Source organism: Oncorhynchus keta, unplaced genomic scaffold, assembly GCF_023373465.1.
Source record: "Oncorhynchus keta strain PuntledgeMale-10-30-2019 unplaced genomic scaffold, Oket_V2 Un_contig_8064_pilon_pilon, whole genome shotgun sequence".
Lineage (NCBI taxonomy): Eukaryota > Metazoa > Chordata > Actinopteri > Salmoniformes > Salmonidae > Oncorhynchus > Oncorhynchus keta.
The window spans coordinates 20,313-43,889 of NW_026289837.1; the positions used below are offsets into that span (position 1 = coordinate 20,313).

At 46.4% G+C, this 23,577-nt stretch overlaps 1 protein-coding gene and 1 long non-coding RNA gene across 3 annotated transcripts in view; one reads left to right on the forward strand and one right to left on the reverse strand.

The window, feature by feature from the left end:
- The window catches only part of dapk1 (death-associated protein kinase 1), a 194,357-nt gene that overhangs the window by 8,008 nt on the left and 162,772 nt on the right, over nucleotides 1–23,577 (reverse strand). Inside the window, exons 23-26 of the mRNA XM_052512193.1 lie at nucleotides 16,740–16,999; nucleotides 5,432–5,620; nucleotides 2,020–2,208; nucleotides 309–512 (exon numbers count right to left, since the gene is read on the reverse strand). Coding sequence (XP_052368153.1) covers nucleotides 309–512; nucleotides 2,020–2,208; nucleotides 5,432–5,620; nucleotides 16,740–16,999 — 842 coding nt within the window. The remainder of the gene's footprint in view (nucleotides 1–308; nucleotides 513–2,019; nucleotides 2,209–5,431; nucleotides 5,621–16,739; nucleotides 17,000–23,577) is intronic.
- On the forward strand, nucleotides 6,374–7,548 carry LOC127926699 (uncharacterized). 2 transcript variants are annotated; one of them, XR_008124914.1, is made up of 3 exons: nucleotides 6,374–6,483; nucleotides 6,788–6,851; nucleotides 7,088–7,548. It is a non-coding gene; the product is annotated as an uncharacterized LOC127926699 (long non-coding RNA). The 2 variants fall into 2 exon arrangements; XR_008124915.1 differs by lacking the exon at nucleotides 6,788–6,851 and adding an exon at nucleotides 6,852–6,915.

Genomic DNA, 23,577 nt, shown 5'->3' on the forward strand with positions numbered 1-23,577 from the left:
TGGTAGGGACTGGGGAGTCATTCAGACAGTCTTGGTAGGGACTGGGGAGTCATTCAGACAGTATTGGTAGGGACTGGGGAGTCATTCAGACAGTCTTGACAGGGACTGGGGAGTCATTCAGACAGTCTTGACAGGGACTGGGGAGTCATTCAGACAGTATTGACAGGGACTGGGGAGTCATTCAGACAGTATTGACAGGGACTGGGGAGTCATTCAGACAGTCTTGACAGGGACTGAGGAGTCATTCAGACAGTATTGACAGGGACTGGGGAGTCATTCAGACAGTCTTGATGAATCAAAGCATGTACCTGTAGCTTGTGGAACAGTCCACAGGGGAAAGGTGTGAGGTGTTCAGCAGGAACCAGTCTGACCCCTCCGTAGATCAGGACATCGTCCTCCTCCTCTTCCTCCGTCCAGGAGTGGTGGAGGCTGTTGGTCTTGATCAGGGCGGGGACATCCACCATGCCAGGGTTGGTCAGGTCACGGACGCACACGTCCATGGCATCCAGCACCTGTCGTAAGAAAGGATGTTAGCATGGACGCTAATGTCTTCCTATGGGAGATGCTAACATGTTGCATTGTGGTATACTTGACGGTATACAACTATGCATGCCCAGCTTGTGTTAGCATGGTCGCTAAGTGTGACATGTTTTCCTATGGGAGATGCTAACATGTTGCATTGTGGTATACTTGACGGTATACAACTATGCATGCCCAGCTTGTGTTAGCATGGTCGCTAAGTGTGACATGTTTTCCTATGGGAAATGCTAACATGTTGCATTGTGGTATACTTGATGGTATACAACTATGCATGCCCAGCTTGTGTTAGCATGGTCGCTAAGTGTGACATGTTTTCCTATGGGAGATGCTAACATGTTGCATTGTGATATACTTGACGGTATACAACTATGCATGCCCAGCTTGTGCTAGCATGGTCGCTAAGTGTGACATGTTTTCCTATGGGAGATGCTAACATGTTGCATTGTGGTATACTTGACGGTATACAACTATGCATGCCCAGCTTGTGTTAGCATGGTCGCTAAGTGTGACGTGTTTTCCTATGGGAGATGCTAACATGTTGCATTGTGGTATACTTGATGGTATACAACTATGCATGCCCAGCTTGTGCTAGCATGGTCGCTAAGTGTGACATGTCTTCCTATGGGAGATGCTAACATGTTGCATTGTGGTATACTTGACGGTATACAACTATGCATGCCCAGCTTGTGTTAGCATGGTCGCTAAGTGTGACATGGTTTCCTATGGGAGATGCTAACATGTTGCATTGTGATATACTTGATGGTATACAACTATGCATGCCCAGCTTGTGCTAGCATGGTCGCTAAGTGTGACATGTTTTCCTATGGGAAATGCTAACATGTTGCATTGTGGTATATTTGACGGTATACAACTATGCATGCCCAGCTTGTGTTAGCATGGTCGCTAAGTGTGACATGTTTTCCTATGGGAGATGCTAACATGTTGCATTGTGGTATATTTGACGGTATACAACTATGCATGCCCAGCTTGTGTTAGCATGGTCGCTAAGTGTGACATGTTTTCCTATGGGAAATGCTAACATGTTGCATTGTGGTATACTTGATGGTATACAACTATGCATGCCCAGCTTGTGTTAGCATGGTCGCTAAGTGTGACATGTTTTCCTATGGGAGATGCTAACATGTTGCATTGTGGTATACTTGATGGTATACAACTATGCATGCCCAGCTTGTGTTAGCATGGTCGCTAAGTGTGACATGTTTTCCTATGGGAGATGCTAACATGTTGCATTGTGGTATACTTGACGGTATACAACTATGCATGCCCAGCTTGTGTTAGCATGGTCGCTAAGTGTGACATGTTTTCCTATGGGAGATGCTAACATGTTGCATTGTGATATACTTCACGGTATACAACTATGCATGCCCAGCTTGTGTTAGCATGGTCGCTAAGTGTGACATGTTTTCCTATGGGAGATGCTAACAGTTCCCCGTCTTAGTAATGATGACTGTCTCTAACCTGTAGCAGTTCGTCCACGTCGCTCTCTGGGGCCAGAGCCTGTATCTCCTCCAGTCTGTAGCGCCCCCTGTAGTGGTGGATGGCTTTAGGCGTGTCCACAGAGAGGAGGCGGGCTAACACCCCACTACACAGCCAGCGGGGCTCCAACACCATCACATCCTGCACCGTCTCACTCTGCATCAGGTTGATCTGTTAGGAGGATGGGGAAGAGAGAGAGAGATGGATACAAAAGGAGGGAGAGAAAGCACGGGGAAGAGAGAGATGTATAATCAAAAATCAATTGTCCATAGTTAAGGGGGGCATGTAAAAATATTCCCAGTGTGAAATAGTTCCCGATCGTTGTGAATAAACTGGGATGACGTCACAATAACTGCTCGTGCGTCTCCATGTGATTGGCTGATATCTCTCACACCCTCCCTGAACCACGGTTCAGCACCACGTAGGTAGAAGGAACCAAGGTTCAGCACCACGTACGTAGAAGGAACCAAGGTTCAGCACCACGTAGGTAGAAGGAACCAAGGTTCAGCACCACGTAGATAGAAGGAACCAAGGTTCAGCACCATGTAGATAGAAGGAACCAAGGTTCAGCACCATGTAGATAGAAGGAACCAAGGTTCAGCACCATGTAGATAGAAGGAACCAAGGTTCAGCACCATGTAGGTAGAAGGAACCAAGGTTCAGCACCATGTAGGTAGAAGGAACCAAGGTTCAGCACCATATAGGTAGAAGGAACCAAGGTTCAGCACCATGTAGGTAGAAGGAACCAAGGTTCAGCACCACGTAGGTAGAAGGAACCAAGGTTCAGCACCACGTAGGTAGAAGGAACCAAGGTTCAGCACCACGTAGGTAGAAGGAACCAAGGTTCAGCACCATGTAGGTAGAAGGAACCAAGGTTCAGCACCATGTAGGTAGAAGGAACCAAGGTTCAGCACCATGTAGGTAGAAGGAACCAAGGTTCAGCACCATGTAGGTAGAAGGAACCAAGGTTCAGCACCATGTAGGTAGAAGGAACCAAGGTTCAGCACCATGTAGATAGAAGGAACCAAGGTTCAGTACCATGTAGGTAGAAGGAACCAAGGTTCAGCACCATGTAGATAGAAGGAACCAAGGTTCAGCACCATGTAGGTAGAAGGAACCAAGGTTCAGCACCATGTAGGTAGAAGGAACCAAGGTTCAGCACCATGTAGGTAGAAGGAACCAAGGTTCAGCACCATGTAGGTAGAAGGAACCAAGGTTCAGCACCATGTAGGTAGAAGGAACCAAGGTTCAGCACCATGTAGGTAGAAGGAACCAAGGTTCAGCACCATGTAGGTAGAAGGAACCAAGGTTCAGCACCATGTAGGTAGAAGGAACCAAGGTTCAGCACCATGTAGATAGAAGGAACCAAGGTTCAGCACCATGTAGATAGAAGGAACCAAGGTTCAGCACCATGTAGGTAGAAGGAACCAAGGTTCAGCACCATGTAGGTAGAAGGAACCAAGGTTCAGCACCATGTAGGTAGAAGGAACCAAGGTTCAGCACCATGTAGGTAGAAGGAACCAAGGTTCAGCACCATGTAGATAGAAGGAACCAAGGTTCAGTACCATGTAGATAGAAAGAACCAAGGTTCAGCACCACGTAGGTAGAAGGAACCAAGGTTCAGCACCATGTAGATAGAAAGAACCAAGGTTCAGTACCATGTAGGTAGAAGGAACCAAGGTTCAGCACCATGTAGATAGAAAGAACCAAGGTTCAGTACCATGTAGATAGAAAGAACCATGGTTCAGCACCATGTAGGTAGAAGGAACCAAGGTTCAGCACCATGTAGATAGAAGGAACCAAGGTTCAGCACCATGTAGGTAGAAGGAACCAAGGTTCAGCACCATGTAGGTAGAAGGAACCAAGGTTCAGCACCATGTAGGTAGAAGGAACCAAGGTTCAGCACCATGTAGATAGAAGGAACCAAGGTTCAGCACCACGTAGGTAGAAGGAACCAAGGTTCAGCACCATATAGGTAGAAGGAACCAATTTCATTGGTCTAATATGAGGTGGAAACTGAACTTCCTAACCTCCTGCCAACGTATGACCATGTTAAAGACACAAATTAAATTGTGATGAAATTCCACAGTGCGACTTCACAGCAGCAAGATGTGTGACTTGTTGCCACAAGAAAAGGGCAACCAGTGAAGAACAAACTCCATTGTAAATATAACCCATATTTATATTTCTTATTTTCCCTTTAACCATTTGCACATCGTTACAACACTGTATATAGACATAATGTGACATTTGAAATGTGTTTATTCTTATGGAACTGTTCTGAGTGTAATGTTTACTGTTCATTATTGTTTATTTCACTTTTGTTTTTTATCTATTTCACTTGCTTTGGCAATGTAAACATATGTTTCCCATGACAATAAAGCCCTTAAGTTGAATTGAGTGAGAGAGAGAGATGGGAGAGAGAGAGAGATGGATAGAGAGAGAGAGAGAGAGAGAGAGAGAGAGAGATGGATGGATGGAGGGCGAGAGCGAGAATAGAAGAGAGAAAGGTGAATGAAGTTAGCATATCAAATATAATCTGGTATTGAATTGTGTGAAGTACAAGAAAAGTTGAAGTCTGTCCAGGCCAGTTGGCTGTCTATCATTCTTGTTAACATCAACATGTCCTAACAGTCCAATCACTTTCCAGATGGAGGAACACACTGCTAAACAGTGACACCTGGTGGCAGAAACCAGAACCTCACAACACAGACACTGAATAGAGGAGTATCCTGGGTTGAATACGGATCCTTGACACTATTTGAGGTGTACTCGACTTACGTTGAAGTTTGGACTTTTGTGTAATAGGTTGTGTGTGTACCTCTCCCATGTTGTGGAGCGGCTGTGTGTGTGTGTGTGTGTGTGTGTGTGTGTGTGTGTGTGTGTGTGTGTACCTCTCCCATGTTGTGGAGCTGCTGTGTGTGTGTGTGTTTGTGTACCTCTTCCTTGCTGTGGAGCTGCTGTGTGTGTGTGTGTGTGTGTGTGTGTGTGTGTGTGTGTGTGTGTGTGTGTGTGTGTGTGTGTGTGTGTGTGTGTGTGTGTGTGTGTGTACCTCTTCCATGCTGTGGAGCTGCTGTGTGTGTGTGTGTGTGTGTACCTCTCCCATGCTGTGGAGCTGCTGTGTGTGTGTGTGTGTGTGTGTGTGTGTGTGTGTGTGTGTGTGTGTGTGCGCGTGTGTGTGTGTGTGTGTGTGTGTGTGTGTGTGTGTGTGTGTGTGTGTGTACCTCTCCCATGCTGTGGAGCTGCTGTGTGTGTGTGTGTGTGTGTGTGTGTGTGTGTGTGTGTGTGTGTGTGTGTGTGTGGTGTGTGTGTGTGTGTGTGTGTGTGTGTGTGTGTGTGTGTGTGTGTGTGTGTGTGTGTGTGTGTGTGTGTGTGTGTGTGTGTGTGTACATACCTCTCCCATGCTGTGGAGCTGCTGTGCGACCCCTCGGAGGTGCTCCTCGCTGACCAGTGGGTTGATGTGTTCCTGGACGTCAGAGACAAACTGTTGCCATGACGTCAGCTGGTTAGGGCCACTCATTTTCCTCCAGGAGGGCAGGGTCGAGACCAGACTCTCTGAAAGGGCCGACATGGGACTACAGGTCTGTCAGAGAGAGGGCAGAGAGAGGGCAGAGAGAGGGCACAGAGAGGGACTTAACAAATTGGACCCTAATAACTACCGTGAGATATGCGTCAAAAGAAACCTTGAGAAAATCCTATGCATTATCATTAACAGCAGACTCATACATATACTCAGCGAAAACAATGTACTGAGCAAATGTCAAATTGGCTTCTTACCAAATGACTGTATGACAGACCACGTATTCACCCTACACACCCTCATTGACAACCAAACCAAACAAAACAAAGGCAAAGTCTTCTCATGCCGCGTTGATTTCAAAAAAGCTTTTGGACTCACATTTGTCACATGTCCCATTTCTCTAAAGACAAATAATACCAAAAACAAGGTAGGCTTCTGTTGCAACATTGTTGCCAACATCACCAGCGTTGCTATGGAAATAAGTACATTGACACCCTCAACCAGCAGCTGGTCATTATGTCCTCTGCATCTAGAGAACATGTTCACCAGCTTGCTACAACAAAGGCAGAACCTGAGACCAGCATGGCCTCCATCACACAGCCTGATGACACTGCACCAGCCTTCCTGTCTGCTCCAGCCCAGATTCATCTACCAGCCTCCCAGTCTGCTCCAGCCCAGATTCATCTACCAGCCTCCCAGTCTGCTCCAGCCCAGGTCAACCTCCCAGTCTGCTCCAGCCCAGATTCATCTACCAGCCTCCCAGTCTGCTCCAGCCCAGATTCATCTACCAGTCTGCTCCAGCCCAGATTCATCTACCAGTCTGCTCCAGCCCAGATTCATCTACCAGTCTGCTCCAGCCCAGATTCATCTACCAGTCTGCTCCAGCCCAGATTCATCTACCAGCCTCCCAGTCTGCTCCAGCCCAGGTCAACCTCCCAGTCTGCTCCAGCCCAGGTCAGCCTCCCAGTCTGCTCCAGCTCAGGTCAACCTCCCAGTCTGCTCCAGCCCAGATTCATCTACCAGCCTCCCAGTCTGCTTCAGCCTAGGTCAACCTCCCAGTCTGCTTCAGCCTAGGTCAACCTCCCAGTCTGCTTCAGCCTAGGTCAACCTCCCAGTCTGCTTCAGCCCAGGTCAACCTCCCAGCCTCCCAGTCTGCTTCAGCCCAGGTCAACCTCCCAGCCTCCCAGTCTGCTCCAGCCCAGGTCAACCTCCCAGTCTGCTTCAGCCTAGGTCAACCTCCCAGTCTGCTTCAGCCTAGGTCAACCTCCCAGCCTCCCAGTCTGCTCCAGCCCAGGTCAACCTCCCAGTCTGCTTCAGCCTAGGTCAACCTCCCAGCCTCCCAGTCTGCTCCAGCCCAGGTCAACCTCCCAGCCTCCCAGTCTGCTCCAGCCCAGGTCAACCTCCCAGCCTTCCTGTCTGCTCCAGCCCAGATTCATCTACCAGCCTTCCAGTCTGCTCCAGCCCAGGTCAACCTCCCAGTCTGCTTCAGCCTAGGTCAACCTCCCAGCCTCCCAGTCTGCTCCAGCTCAGATTCATCTACCAGCCTCCCAGTCTGCTCCAGCTCAGATTCATCTACCAGCCTCCCAGTCTGCTCCAGCCCAGATTCATCTACCAGCCTTCCTGTCTGCTCCAGCCCAGATTCATCTACCAGCCTTCCTGTCTGCTCCAGCCCAGGTCAACCTCCCAGCCTCCCAGTCTGCTTCAGCCCAGGTCAACCTACCAGCCTTCCTGTCTGCTCCAGCCCAGGTCAACCTCCCAGTCTGCTTCAGCCCAGGTCAGAATAACAGCCTCCCAGTCTGCTCCACCCAAACAACTACCCACAACTGCAATCTTTATCGATTAAAATGGGAAGCTCTTGGTCAGGAGAGATGATTCCCTGGACACCAGGTGTATAAGTTCTGGTGTCCTGCAACTGACAGTGTAATGCAGCTACTCAGTCAGACCAGGATTGACACCCCTGATAACATCATCATCCACACTGGCACAAACAACCTTCCTGCCAAAGGTGAACATGTATCTGGGCCAATGAGAAGAGTGGCAGAATGGGCACAGGCTATGTTCCCAACAACGAATATAGATGTATCTACCCTCCTACCAAGAAAATACTTCCCAGGAAAGTTAATCAACTAAATAAATCAAATTTAATTTGTCACATACACATTGTTAGCAGATGTTAATGTGAGTGTAGCGAAATGCTTGTGCTTCTATAATATATAATATATGCCATTTAGCAGACGCTTTTATCCAAAGCGACTTACAGTCATGTGTGCATACATTCTACGTATGGGTGGTCCCGGGGATCGAACCCACTACCCTGGCGTTACAAGCGCCATGCTCTACCAACTGAGCTACAGAAGTTCCAACAATAATATATTCTAGTTCCGACAATAATATATTCTAGTTCAGGCAATAATATATTCTAGTTCCGGCAGTAATATCTAACAATTAATCAAACAATTTCACAACAACTACCTTATACACACAAGTGTAAAGGAATGTATAAGAATATGAATATATAAATATATGGATGAGCGATTTCCGAACGGCATAGGCAAGATGCAGTAGATGGTATAGAGTACAGTATATACATATGAGATGAGTAATGTAGGGTATGTAAACAAGATGCAGTAGATGGTATAGAGTACAGTATATTCATATGAGATGAGTAATGTAGGGTATGTAAACAAGATGCAGTAGATGGTATAGAATACAGTATATACATATGAGATGAGTAATGTAGGGTATGTAAACAAGATGCAGTAGATGGTATAGAGTACAGTATATACATATGAGATGAGTAATGTAGGGCATGTAAATATTGTATAAAGTGGCATTAGTTATAGTGTATTACATATCTTTTTACATTATTAAAGTGGCTCAGCATTTAACACCACAGTACCCTCCAAACTCATTTAACACCATAATACCCTCTAAACTCATTTAACACCATAGTACCCTCTAAACTCATTTAACACCACAGTACCCTCTAAACTCATTTAACACCACAGTACCCTCCAAACTCATTTAACACCATAGTACCCTCTAAACTCATTTAACACCACAGTACCCTCTAAACTCATTTAACACCATAGTACCCTCCAAACTCATTTAACACCACAGTACCCTCCAAACTCATTTAACACCATAGTACCCTCCAAACTCATTTAACACCACAGTACCCTCCAAACTCATTTAACACCATAGTACCCTCTAAACTCATTTAACACCATAATACCCTCTAAACTCATTTAACACCATAATACCCTCCAAACTCATTTAACACCACAGTGCCCTCTAAACTCATTTAACACCATATGACCCTCCAAACTCATTTAACACCATAATACCCTCTAAACTCATTTAACACCATAGTACCCTCTAAACTCATTTAACACCATAATACCCTCTAAACTCATTTAATACCATAGTACCCTCTAAACTCATTTAACACCATAGTACCCTCTAAACTCATTTAACACCATAGTACCCTCTAAACTCATTTAATACCATAGTACCCTCTAAACTCATTTAACACCACAGTACCCTCTAAACTCATTTAACACCACAGTACCCTCTAAACTCATTTAACACCATAGTACCCTCCAAACTCATTTAACACCATTATACCCTCTAAACTCATTTAACACCATAATACCCTCCAAACTCATTTAACACCACAGTACCCTCTAAACTCATTTAACACCACAGTACCCTCTAAACTCATTTAACACCATAGTACCCTCTAAACTCATTTAACACCATAATACCCTCTAAACTCATTTAACACCACAGTACCCTCCAAACTCATTTAACACCACAGTACCCTCTAAACTCATTTAACACCACAGTACCCTCTAAACTCATTTAACACCACAGTACCCTCCAAACTCATTTAACACCACAGTACCCTCCAAACTCATTTAACACCACAGTACCCTCTAAACTCATTTAACACCATAATACCCTCCAAACTCATTTAACACCACAGTACCCTCCAAACTCATTTAACACCACAGTACCCTCTAAACTCATTTAACACCATAATACCCTCCAAACTCATTTAACACCATAGTACCCTCTAAACTCATTTAACACCATAGTACCCTCTAAACTCATTTAACACCATAATACCCTCTAAACTCATTTAACACCACAGTACCCTCTAAACTCATTTAACACCACAGTACCCTCTAAACTCATTTAACACCATAATACCCTCCAAACTCACCACAGTACCCTCTAAACTCACCATAGTACCCTCCAAACTCATTTAACACCATAGTACCCTCTAAACTCATTTAACACCACAGTACCCTCCAAACTCACCACAGTACCCTCTAAACTCATTTAACACCATAGTACCCTCTAAACTCATTTAACACCATAATACCCTCTAAACTCATTTAACACCACAGTACCCTCTAAACTCATTTAACACCATAATACCCTCTAAACTCATTTAACACCATAATACCCTCTAAACTCACCACAGTACCCTCTAAACTCATTTAACACCACAGTACCCTCTAAACTCATTTAACACCATAGTACCCTCTAAACTCATTTAACACCATAATACCCTCTAAACTCATTTAACACCACAGTACCCTCTAAACTCATTTAACACCACAGTACCCTCTAAACTCATTTAACACCATAGTACCCTCCAAACTCATTTAACACCATAATACCCTCTAAACTCATTTAACACCATAGTACCCTCTAAACTCATTTAACACCATAGTACCCTCCAAACTCATTTAACACCATAATACCCTCCAAACTCATTTAACACCACAGTACCCTCCAAACTCATTTAACACCATAGTACCCTCTAAACTCATTTAACACCACAGTACCCTCCAAACTCATTTAACACCATAGTACCCTCTAAACTCATTTAACACCACAGTACCCTCCAAACTCATTTAACACCATAGTACCCTCTAAACTCATTTAACACCATAATACCCTCCAAACTTGTACAGCAGCCCTATTATAAATAAGAGAAACAGTCCTGACCACCCTCCTTGTACAGCAGCCCTATTATAAATAAGAGAAACAGTCCTGACCACCCTCCTTGTACAGCAGCCCTATTATAAATAAGAGAAACAGTCCTGACCACCCTCCTTGTACAGTAGCCCTATGATAAATAAGAGAAACAGTCCTGACCACCCTCCTTGTACAGCAGCCCTATTATAAATAAGAGAAACAGTCCTGACCACCCTCCTTGTACAGCAGCCCTATTATAAATAAGAGAAACAGTCCTGACCAAATACTGAACAGAAACGGGAAGGAGTTAGTGCATCTCTGTCGAGCCTTAGGCCTGTACATGCTTAATGGTAGCATCAGAGGGGACTCTTTAGGTCAGTTTACTTACTGCTCAGCTCTTGGGACAAGTGTAGTCGATTATGCCATCACTGACAAAAAGGTTGCAAAGTTCAAGGGGGCCGAATACTTTCGCAAGGCACTGTACGTAGTGGTAAGGGTAGTAGGGGTGATGGTGGTAAGGGTAGTAGGGGTGATGGTGGTACGTAGTGGTAAGGGTAGTAGGGTGATGGTGGTACGTAGTGGTAAGGGTAGTAGGGTGATGGTGGTACGTAGTGGTAAGGGTAGTAGGGTGATGGTGGTACGTAGTGGTAAGGGTAGTAGGGTGATGATGGTACGTAGTGGTAAGGGTAGTAGGGTGATGGTGGTATGTAGTGGTAAGGGTAGTAGGGGTGATGGTGGTAAGGGTAGTAGGGGTGATGGTGGTAAGGGTAGTAGGGGTGATGGTGGTAAGGGTAGTAGGGGTGATGGTGGTAAGGGTAGTAGGGGTGATGGTGGTACGTAGTGGTAAGGGTAGTAGGGTGATGGTGGTACGTAGTGGTAAGGGTAGTAGGGGTGATGGTGGTACGTAGTGGTAAGGGTAGTAGGGTGATGGTGGTACGTAGTGGTAAGGGTAGTAGGGTGATGATGGTACGTAGTGGTAAGGGAAGTAGGGGTGATGATGGTACGTAGTGGTAAGGGTAGTAGGGTGATGATGGTACGTAGTGGTAAGGGTAGTAGGGGTGATGATGGTACGTAGTGGTAAGGGTAGTAGGGGTGATGGTGGTACGTAGTGGTAAGGGTAGTAGGGTGATGGTGGTACGTAGTGGTAAGGGTAGTAGGGTGATGGTGGTACGTAGTGGTAAGGGTAGTAGGGGTGATGATGGTACGTAGTGGTAAGGGTAGTAGGGTGATGATGGTACGTAGTGGTAAGGAAAGTAGGGTGATGGTGGTACGTAGTGGTAAGGGTAGTAGGGGTGATGGTGGTACGTAGTGGTAAGGGTAGTAGGGTGATGGTGGTACGTAGTGGTAAGGGTAGTAGGGTGGTGGTGGTAAGGGTAGTAGGGGTGGTGGTGGTACGTAGTGGTAAGGGTAGTAGGGTGATGATGGTATGTAGTGGTAAGGGTAGTAGGGTGGTGGTGGTATGTAGTGGTAAGGGTAGTAGGGTGGTGGTGGTACGTAGTGGTAAGGGTAGTAGGGTGATGATGGTACGTAGTGGTAAGGGTAGTAGGGGTGATGGTGGTACGTAGTGGTAAGGGTAGTAGGGTGATGGTGGTATGTAGTGGTAAGGGTAGTAGGGGTGATGGTGGTACGTAGTGGTAAGGGTAGTAGGGTGATGGTGGTACGTAGTGGTAAGGGTAGTAGGGTGATGATGGTATGTAGTGGTAAGGGTAGTAGGGGTGGTGGTGGTATGTAGTGGTAAGGGTAGTAGGGGTGATGGTGGTACGTAGTGGTAAGGGTAGTAGGGTGATGATGGTACGTAGTGGTAAGGGTAGTAGGGGTGATGATGGTACGTAGTGGTAAGGGTAGTAGGGTGGTGGTGGTATGTAGTGGTAAGGGTAGTAGGGTGGTGGTGGTATGTAGTGGTAAGGGTAGTAGGGGTGGTGGTGGTAAGGGTAGTAGGGGTGATGATGGTACGTAGTGGTAAGGGTAGTAGGGGTGATGATGGTACGTAGTGGTAAGGGAAGTAGGGTGATGGTGGTACGTAGTGGTAAGGGTAGTAGGGGTGATGGTGGTACGTAGTGGTAAGGGTAGTAGGGTGATGGTGGTACGTAGTGGTAAGGGTAGTAGGGTGGTGGTGGTAAGGGTAGTAGGGGTGGTGGTGGTACGTAGTGGTAAGGGTAGTAGGGTGATGATGGTATGTAGTGGTAAGGGTAGTAGGGTGGTGGTGGTATGTAGTGGTAAGGGTAGTAGGGTGGTGGTGGTACGTAGTGGTAAGGGTAGTAGGGTGATGATGGTACGTAGTGGTAAGGGTAGTAGGGGTGATGGTGGTACGTAGTGGTAAGGGTAGTAGGGTGATGGTGGTATGTAGTGGTAAGGGTAGTAGGGTGGTGGTGGTATGTAGTGGTAAGGGTAGTAGGGTGGTGGTGGTACGTAGTGGTAAGGGTAGTAGGGTGATGATGGTATGTAGTGGTAAGGGTAGTAGGGGTGGTGGTGGTATGTAGTGGTAAGGGTAGTAGGGTGGTGGTGGTGGTGGTAAGGGTAGTAGGGTGGTGGTGGTACGTAGTGGTAAGGGTAGTAGGGTGATGATGGTACGTAGTGGTAAGGGTAGTAGGGTGGTGGTGGTGGTGGTAAGGGTAGTAGGGTGGTGGTGGTACGTAGTGGTAAGGGTAGTAGGGTGGTGGTGGTGGTGGTAAGGGTAGTAGGGTGGTGGTGGTACGTAGTGGTAAGGGTAGTAGGGTGATGATGGTAAGGGTAGTAGGGGTGATGGTGGTATGTAGTGGTAAGGGTAGTAGGGTGATGGTGGTACGTAGTGGTAAGGGTAGTAGGGGTGATGATGGTACGTAGTGGTAAGGGTAGTAGGGGTGATGGTGGTATGTAGTGGTAAGGGTAGTAGGGTGATGGTGGTACGTAGTGGTAAGGGTAGTAGGGGTGATGATGGTACGTAGTGGTAAGGGTAGTAGGGGTGGTGGTGGTAAGGTTGGTAGGGTGATGGTGGTACGTAGTGGTAAGGGTAGTAGGGTGATGATAGTACGTAGTGGTAAGGGTAGTAGGGTGATGGTGGTACGTAGTGGTAAGGGTAGTAGGGTGATGGTGGTACGTAGTGGTAAGGGTAGTAGGGTGATGGTGGTACGTAGTGGTAAGGGTAGTAGGGTGATGATGGTACGTAGTGGTAAGGGTAGTAGGGGTGATGGTGGTATGTAGTGGTAAGGGTAGTAGGGTGATGGTGGTACGTAGTGGTAAGGGTAGTAGGGGTGGTGGTGGTAAGGGTAGTAGGGTGATGGTGGTATGTAGTGGTAAGGGTAGTAGGGTGATGATGGTACGTAGTGGTAAGGGTAGTAGGGTGATGATGGTACGTAGTGGTAAGGGTAGTAGGGTGATGATAGTACGTAGTGGTAAGGGTAGTAGGGTGATGGTGGTACGTAGTGGTAAGGGTAGTAGGGTGATGGTGGTACGTAGTGGTAAGGGTAGTAGGGTGATGGTGGTACGTAGTGGTAAGGGTAGTAGGGTGATGATGGTACGTAGTGGTAAGGGTAGTAGGGTGATGATGGTAAGGGTAGTAGGGTGATGGTGGTACGTAGTGGTAAGGGTAGTAGGGGAGATGGTGGTACGTAGTGGTAAGGGTAGTAGGGTGATGGTGGTATGTAGTGGTAAGGGTAGTAGGGTGGTGGTGGTACGTAGTGGTAAGGGTAGTAGGGTGATGATGGTACGTAGTGGTAAGGGTAGTAGGGGTGATGATGGTACGTAGTGGTAAGGGTAGTAGGGGTGATGGTGGTACGTAGTGGTAAGGGTAGTAGGGTGGTGGTGGTATGTAGTGGTAAGGGTAGTAGGAGTGATGGTGGTATGTAGTGGTAAGGGTAGTAGGGGTGATGATGGTACGTAGTGGTAAGGGTAGTAGGGTGATGGTGGTACGTAGTGGTAAGGGTAGTAGGGTGATGATGGTACGTAGTGGTAAGGGTAGTAGGGTGGTGGTGGTATGTAGTGGTAAGGGTAGTAGGGTGATGATGGTACGTAGTGGTAAGGGTAGTAGGGTGATGATGGTACGTAGTGGTAAGGGTAGTAGGGGTGATGATGGTACGTAGTTGTAAGGGTAGTAGGGTGATGATGGTACGTAGTGGTAAGGGTAGTAGGGGTGATGATGGTACGTAGTGGTAAGGGTAGTAGGGGTGATGATGGTACGTAGTGGTAAGGGTAGTAGGGTGATGATGGTACGTAGTGGTAAGGGTAGTAGGGGTGATGGTGGTATGTAGTGGTAAGGGTAGTAGGGTGGTGGTGGTGGTGGTAAGGGTAGTAGGGTGGTGGTGGTACGTAGTGGTAAGGGTAGTAGGGTGATGATGGTACGTAGTGGTAAGGGTAGTAGGGTGGTGGTGGTGGTGGTAAGGGTAGTAGGGTGGTGGTGGTACGTAGTGGTAAGGGTAGTAGGGTGGTGGTGGTAAGGGTAGTAGGGTGATGATGGTACGTAGTGGTAAGGGTAGTAGGGTGGTGGTGGTAAGGGTAGTAGGGTGGTGGTGGTAAGGGTAGTAGGGTGGTGGTGGTAAGGGTAGTAGGGTGGTGGTGGTAAGGGTAGTAGGGTGGTGGTGGTAAGGGTAGTAGGGTGGTGGTGGTAAGGGTAGTAGGGTGATGATGGTACGTAGTGGTAAGGGTAGTAGGGTGGTGGTGGTAAGGGTAGTAGGGTGGTGGTGGTAAGGGTAGTAGGGTGATGATGGTACGTAGTGGTAAGGGTAGTAGGGGTGATGGTGGTAAGGGTAGTAGGGTGATGATGGTACGTAGTGGTAAGGGTAGTAGGGTGATGATGGTACGTAGTGGTAAGGGTAGTAGGGGTGGTGGTGGTAAGGGTAGTAGGGTGATGATGGTACGTAGTGGTAAGGGTAGTAGGGTGATGATGGTAAGGGTAGTAGGGTGATGGTGGTACGTAGTGGTAAGGGTAGTAGGGGAGATGGTGGTACGTAGTGGTAAGGGTAGTAGGGTGATGGTGGTATGTAGTGGTAAGGGTAGTAGGGTGGTGGTGGTACGTAGTGGTAAGGGTAGTAGGGTGATGATGGTACGTAGTGGTAAGGGTAGTAGGGGTGATGATGGTACGTAGTGGTAAGGGTAGTAGGGGTGATGGTGGTACGTAGTGGTAAGGGTAGTAGGGTGGTGGTGGTATGTAGTGGTAAGGGTAGTAGGAGTGATGGTGGTATGTAGTGGTAAGGGTAGTAGGGGTGATGATGGTACGTAGTGGTAAGGGTAGTAGGGTGATGGTGGTACGTAGTGGTAAGGGTAGTAGGGTGATGATGGTACGTAGTGGTAAGGGTAGTAGGGTGGTGGTGGTATGTAGTGGTAAGGGTAGTAGGGTGATGATGGTACGTAGTGGTAAGGGTAGTAGGGTGATGATGGTACGTAGTGGTAAGGGTAGTAGGGGTGATGATGGTACGTAGTGGTAAGGGTAGTAGGGTGATGATGGTACGTAGTGGTAAGGGTAGTAGGGGTGATGATGGTACGTAGTGGTAAGGGTAGTAGGGGTGATGATGGTACGTAGTGGTAAGGGTAGTAGGGGTGATGATGGTACGTAGTGGTAAGGGTAGTAGGGGTGATGATGGTACGTAGTGGTAAGGGTAGTAGGGTGATGATGGTACGTAGTGGTAAGGGTAGTAGGGGTGATGGTGGTATGTAGTGGTAAGGGTAGTAGGGGTGATGATGGTACGTAGTGGTAAGGGTAGTAGGGTGATGGTGGTAAGGGTAGTAGGGTGATGGTGGTACGTAGTGGTAAGGGTAGTAGGGTGGTGGTGGTAAGGGTAGTAGGGGTGGTGGTGGTAAGGTTGGTAGGGTGATGGTGGTAAGGGTAGTAGGGGTGATGGTGGTAAGGGTTGTAGGGGTGACTTACAGAGACGATGTTATTGGCTGTCAGAGTGTAGGAACTAACAGAGACGATGTTATTGGCTGTCAGAGTGTAGGAACTAACAGAGACGATGTTATTGGCTGTCAGAGTGTAGGAACTTACAGAGACGATGTTATTGGCTGTCAGAGTGTAGGAACTTACAGAGACGATGTTATTGGCTGTCAGAGTGTAGGAACTAACAGAGACGATGTTATTGGCTGTCAGAGTGTAGGAACTAACAGAGACGATGTTATTGGCTGTCAGAGTGTAGGAACTTACAGAGACGATGTTATTGGCTGTCAGAGTGTAGGAACTTACAGAGACGATGTTATTGGCTGTCAGAGTGTAGGAACTTACAGAGATGATGTTATTGCGTAGTTCCAGCAGGTGGTTCCGGAGCAGTTTGACATCTTTAGAGGTGGAGGCTCCAGCGTCCATCACAAACAGCCTCTCTGAGATCTGCAGGTCGTTGCCAAACCTGTTCCGGAGCTCCTTGAGTAGAGGCCTCTCCTTGTCGTATCCAAACTCCCCTCCAGCCCCCCGAGGCAGGCAAGCCACGTCAGCATGAGTCCCCACAAGGACTACCGTCAGCGGGCTATGGATGCGACCTCCAAACGCTGGGGACGGACACACTGTGTTACCGGTCAGCTCAACATTCCACTACAGATACTCCTAGCTAAACCTCTATACCTGCAGTCAGATTCCTAACAAACTCATTCAAGCCATGTTCTACTGTATGGATGTAGTCTCTTAAAGCAACACTGAACTGTCTGTCATGTGATGTTCAACATAGGAGAGAGGAGATGAGTCCGGAGCGAGAGGTCAAGGGTTAGAGAGGAGGGGGGGAATATGACAAGGCAAAGTAGACAGATACAGGATGATTATTTTCTAATAAAAGATATTTGATGATTTGATGAATGACTAGTGAAGGTATAGTGAGTCTATGTGACTGGCTACCAGATGTTATCCTGAGAGACTAGCATGTTGAACCAGTATGTGATCTGGCTGAGGGTTAAGGTCTGGAAAACAAGCTGCAGACGCCACCATCTAGTTATGAGCTTCCAGATTCTGAAACAGATTGGATCTAGAAGCACTCAAACAGACTGGATCTAGAAGCACTGAACCAGACTGCATCTAGTAGCACTGACACAGACTGGACCTAGAAGCACTGAAAAGACTGGATCTAGAAGCACTGAAAAGACTGGATCTAGAAGCACTGAAAAGACTGGATCTAGAAGCACTGAAACAGACTGGATCTAGAAGCACTGAAACAGACTGGATCTAGAAGCACTGAAAAGACTGGATCTAGAAGCACTGAAACAGACTGGATCTAGAAGCACTGAAACAGACTGGATCTAGAAGCACTGAAACAGACTGGATCTAGAAGCACTGAAACAGACTGGATCTCGAAGCACTGAAACAGACTGGATCTAGAAGCACTGAAACAGACTGGATCTAGAAGAACTGAAACAGACTGGATCGAGAAGCACTGAAACAGACTGGATCTAGAAGCACTGAAACAGACTGGATCTAGAAGCACTGAAACAGACTGGATCTAGAAGCACTGAAACAGACTGGATCTAGAAGCACTGAAACAGACTGGATCGAGAAGCAGTGAAACAGACTGGATCTAGAAGCAGTGAAACAGACTGGATCGAGAATCAGTGAAACAGACTGGATCGAGAAGCAGTGAAACAGATTGGATCTAGAAGCAGTGAAACAGACTGGATCGAGAAGCACTGAAACAGACTGGATCTAGAAGCACTGAACCAGACTGGATCTAGAAGCACTGAAACAGACTGGATCGAGAAGCACTGAAACAGACTGGATCTAGAAGCACTGAAACAGACTGAATCTAGAAGCAATGAAACAGACTGGATCTAGAAGCACTGAAACAGACTGGATCTAGAAGCACTGAAACAGACTGGATCTAGAAGCACTGAAACAGACTGGATCTAGAAGCACTGAAACAGACTGGATCTAGAAGCACTGAAACAGACTGGATCTAGAAGCACTGAAACAGACTGGATCTCGAAGCACTGAAACAGACTGGATCTAGAAGCACTGAAACAGACTGGATCTAGAAGCACTGAAAAGACTGGATCTAGAAACACTGAAACAGACTGGATCTCGAAGCACTGAAACAGACTGGATCTCGAAGCACTGAAACAGACTGGATCTAGAAGCAGTGAAACAGACTGGATCTAGAAGCAGTGAAACAGACTGGATCTAGAAGCAGTGAAACAGACTGGATCTAGAAGCAGTGAAACAGACTGGATCTAGAAGCAGTGAAACAGACTGGATCTAGAAGCAGTGAAACAGACTGGATCTAGAAGCAGTGAAACAGACTGGATCTAGAAGCAGTGAAACAGACTGGATCTAGAAGCAGTGAAACAGACTGGATCTAGAAGCACTGAAAGACTGGATCTAGAAGCACTGAAACAGACTGGATCTAGAAGCACTGAAACAGACTGGATCTCGAAGCACTGAAACAGACTGGATCTAGAAGCAGTGAAACAGACTGGATCTAGAAGCAGTGAAACAGACTGGATCTAGAAGCAGTGAAACAGACTGGATCTAGAAGCAGTGAAACAGACTGGATCTAGAAGCAGTGAAACAGACTGGATCTAGAAGCAGTGAAACAGACTGGATCTAGAAGCAGTGAAACAGACTGGATCTAGAAGCAGTGAAACAGACTGGATCGAGAATCAGTGAAACAGACTGGATCGAGAATCAGTGAAACAGATTGGATCTAGAAGCAGTGAAACAGACTGGATCGAGAAGCACTGAAACAGACTTCATCTAGAAGCACTGAACCAGACTGGATCTAGAAGCACTGAACCAGACTGGATCTAGAAGCACTGAAACAGACTGGATCTAGAAGCACTGAAACAGACTTCATCTAGACGCACTGAAACAGACTGGATCTAGAAGCACTGAAACATACTTCATCTAGAAGCACTGAACCAGACTGGATCTAGAAGCACTGAACCAGACTGGATCTAGAAGCAGTGAAACAGACTGGATCTAGAAGCAGTGAAACAGACTGGATCTAGAAGCAGTGAAACAGACTGGATCTAGAAGCAGTGAAACAGACTGGATCTAGAAGCAGTGAAACAGACTGGATCTAGAAGCAGTGAAACAGACTGGATCAAGAAGCACTGAAACAGACTGGATCTAGAAGCACTGAAACAGACTGGATCTAGAAGCACTGAAACAGACTGGATCTAGAAGCACTGAAACAGACTGGATCTCGAAGCACTGAAACAGACTGGATCTAGAAGCAGTGAAACAGACTGGATCTAGAAGCAGTGAAACAGACTGGATCTAGAAGCAGTGAAACAGACTGGATCTAGAAGCAGTGAAACAGACTGGATCTAGAAGCAGTGAAACAGACTGGATCTAGAAGCAGTGAAACAGACTGGATCGAGAATCAGTGAAACAGACTGGATCGAGAAGCAGTGAAACAGATTGGATCTAGAAGCAGTGAAACAGACTGGATCGAGAAGCACTGAAACAGACTGGATCTAGAAGCACTGAACCAGACTGGATCTAGAAGCACTGAAACAGACTGGATCGAGAAGCACTGAAACAGACTGGATCTAGAAGCACTGAAACAGACTGAATCTAGAAGCACTGAAACAGACTGGATCTAGAAGCACTGAAACAGACTGGATCTAGAAGCACTGAACCAGACTGAATCTAGAAGCACTGAAACAGACTGGACCTAGAAGCACTGAAACAGACTGGATCTAGAAGCACTGAAACAGACTGGATCTAGAAGCACTGAAACAGACTGGATCTAGAAGCACTGAAACAGACTGGATCTAGAAGCACTGAAACAGACTGGATCTAGAAGCACTGAAACAGACTTCATCTAGAAGCACTGAAACAGACTGGATCGAGAAGCACTGAAACAGACTGGATCTCGAAGCACTGAAACAGACTGGATCTAGAAGCACTGAACCAGACTGGATCTAGAAGCACTGAAACAGACTGGATCGAGAAGCACTGAACCAGACTGGATCTAGAAGCACTGAAACAGACTGAATCTAGCAGCACTGAAACAGACTGGATCTAGAAGCACTGAAACAGACTGGATCTAGAAGCACTGAAACAGACTGGATCTAGAAGCACTGAACCAGACTGCATCTAGAAGCACTGACACAGACTGGATAGAGAAGCACTGAAACAGACTGGATCGAGAAGCACTGAAACAGACTGGATCGAGAAGCACTGAAACAGACTGGATCTAGAAGCACTGAAACAGACTGGATCTAGAAGCAGTGAAACATACTGGATCTAGAAGCAGTGAAACAGACTGGATCTAGAAGCAGTGAAACAGACTGGATCTAGAAGCAATGAAACAGACTGGATCTAGAAGCACTGAACCAGACTGAAGCACTGAACCAGACTTCATCTAGAAGCACTGAACCAGACTGGATCTAGAAGCACTGAACCAGACTGGATCTAGAAGCACTGAAACAAACAGATCTGAAACAGACTTCATCTAGAAGCACTGAAACAGACTGGAGAAGCACTGACTGGATCTAGAAGCACTGAAAGACTGGATCTAGAAGCACTGAAACAGACTGGATCTAGAAGCAGTGAGACTGGATCACTGAAACAGACTGGATCTAGAAGCAGTGAAGCACTAGAAGCAGTGAAACAGAGACTAGAAGCACTGAAACAGACTGGATCTAGAAGCACTGAAACAGACTGGATCTAGAAGCACTGAAACAGACTGGATCTAGAAGCACTGAAACAGACTGGATAAAAGCACTGAAAGCACAGATCTACTGGAAGCACTGAAACATACTTCACAGACTGACTGGATCTAGAAAGCACTGAAACAGACTGGATCTAGAAGCACTGAAACAGTGAAACTACTGGATCTAGAAGCAGTGAACCAGACTGGATCTAGAAGCACTGAAACAGACTGGATCTAGAAGCACTGAAACAGACTGGATCTAGAAGCACTGAAACAGACTGGATCTAGAAGCACTGAAACAGACTGGATCTAGAAGCAGAAGCACTGAAACAGACTGGATCTAGAAGCACTGAAACAGACTGGATGAAACAGACTGGATCTAGAAGCACTGAAACAGACTGGATCTAGAAGCACTGAAACAGACTGGATCTAGAAGCACTGAAACAGACTGGATCTAGAAGCAGTGAAACATACTGGATCTAGAAGCAGTGAAACAGACTGGATCTAGAAGCAGTGAAACAGACTGGATCTAGAAGCACTGAAACAGACTGGATCTAGAAGCACTGAACCAGACTGCATCTAGAAGCAGAAGCACTGAAGCACTGAAACAGACTGGATCTAGAAGCACTGAAACAGACTGGATCTAGAAGCACTGAACCAGACTGGATCTAGAAGCACTGAAACAGACTGGATCTAGAAGCACTGAAACAGACTGGATCTGAAACAGAGAAGCACTGAAACAGACTGGATCTAGAAGCAGTGAAACAGACTGGATCTAGAAGCAAGAAGCACTGAAACAGACTGGATCTAGAAGCACTGCAGACAGACTGGATCTAGAAGCACTCAAACAGACTTGATCTAGAAGCACTGAAACAGACTGGATCTAGAAGCACTCAAACAGACTGGATCTAGAAGCACTGAAACAGACTGGATCTAGAAGCACTGAAACAGACTGGATCTAGAAGCACTCAAACAGACTGGATCTAGAAGCACTGAAACAGACTGGATCTAGAAGCACTGAAACAGACTGGATCTAGAAGCAGTGAAACAGACTGGATCTAGAAGCACTGAAACAGAGCACTGAAACAGACTGGATCTAGAAGCAGTGAAACATCTTCATCTAGAGCACTGCAGACTGGATCTAGAAGCACTGAACAGACTGGATCTAGAAGCACTGAAACAGACTGGATCTAGAAGCACTGAAACAGCACTGAAACAGACTGGATCTAGAAGCAGTGAAACAGACTGGATCTCAGTGAAACAGACTGGATCTAGAAGCTGAAACAGACTGGATCTAGAAGCAGTGAAACAGACTGGATCTAGAAGCAGTGAAACAGACTGGATCTAGAAGCAGTGAAACAGACTCTAGAAGCAGTGAAACAGACTGGATCTAGAAGCAATGAAACAGACTGCATCAAGAAGCACTGAAACAGACTTCATCTAGAAGCACTGAACCAGACTGGATCTAGAAGCACTGAACCAGACTGGATCTAGAAGCACTGAAACAGACTTCATCTAGACGCACTGAAACAGACTTCATCTAGACGCACTGAAACAGACTTCATCTAGACGCACTGAAACAGACTGGATCTAGAAGCACTGAAACATACTTCATCTGGAAGCACTGAACCAGACTGGATCTAAAAGCACTGAAACATACTTCATCTAGAAGCACTGAAACAGACTGGATCTAGAAGCACTGAAACATACTTCATCTGGAAGCACTGAACCAGACTGGATCTAAAAGCACTGAACCAGACTGGATCTAAAAGCACTGAAACATACTTCATCTAGAAGCACTGAAACATACTGGATCTAGAAGCAGTGAAACAGACTGGATCTAGAAGCAGTGAAACAGACTGGATCTAGAAGCAGTGAAACATACTGGATCTAGAAGCAGTGAACCAGACTGGATCTAGAAGCACTGAAACAGACTGGATCTAGAAGCAATGAAACAGACTGGATCTAGAAGCACTGAAACAGACTGGATCTAGAAGCAGTGAACCAGACTGGATCTAGAAGCACTCAAACAGACTTGATCTAGAAGCACTGAAACATACTTTATCTAGAAGCAGTGAACCAGACTGGATCTAGAAGCACTCAAACAGACTTGATCTAGAAGCACTGAAACAGACTGGATCTAGAAGCACTGAAACAGACTGGATCTAGAAGCACTGAAACAGACTGGATCGAGAAGCACTGAAACAGACTGGATCTAGAAGCACTGAAACAGACTGGATCTAGAAGCAGTGAAACATACTGGATCTAGAAGCAGTGAAACAGACTGGATCTAGAAGCAGTGAAACAGACTGGATCTAGAAGCAGTGAAACAGACTGGATCTAGAAGCAATGAAACAGACTGGATCTAGAAGCACTGAACCAGACTGCATCAAGAAGCACTGAACCAGACTTCATCTAGAAGCACTGAACCAGACTGGATCTAGAAGCACTGAACCAGACTGGATCTAGAAGCACTGAAACAGA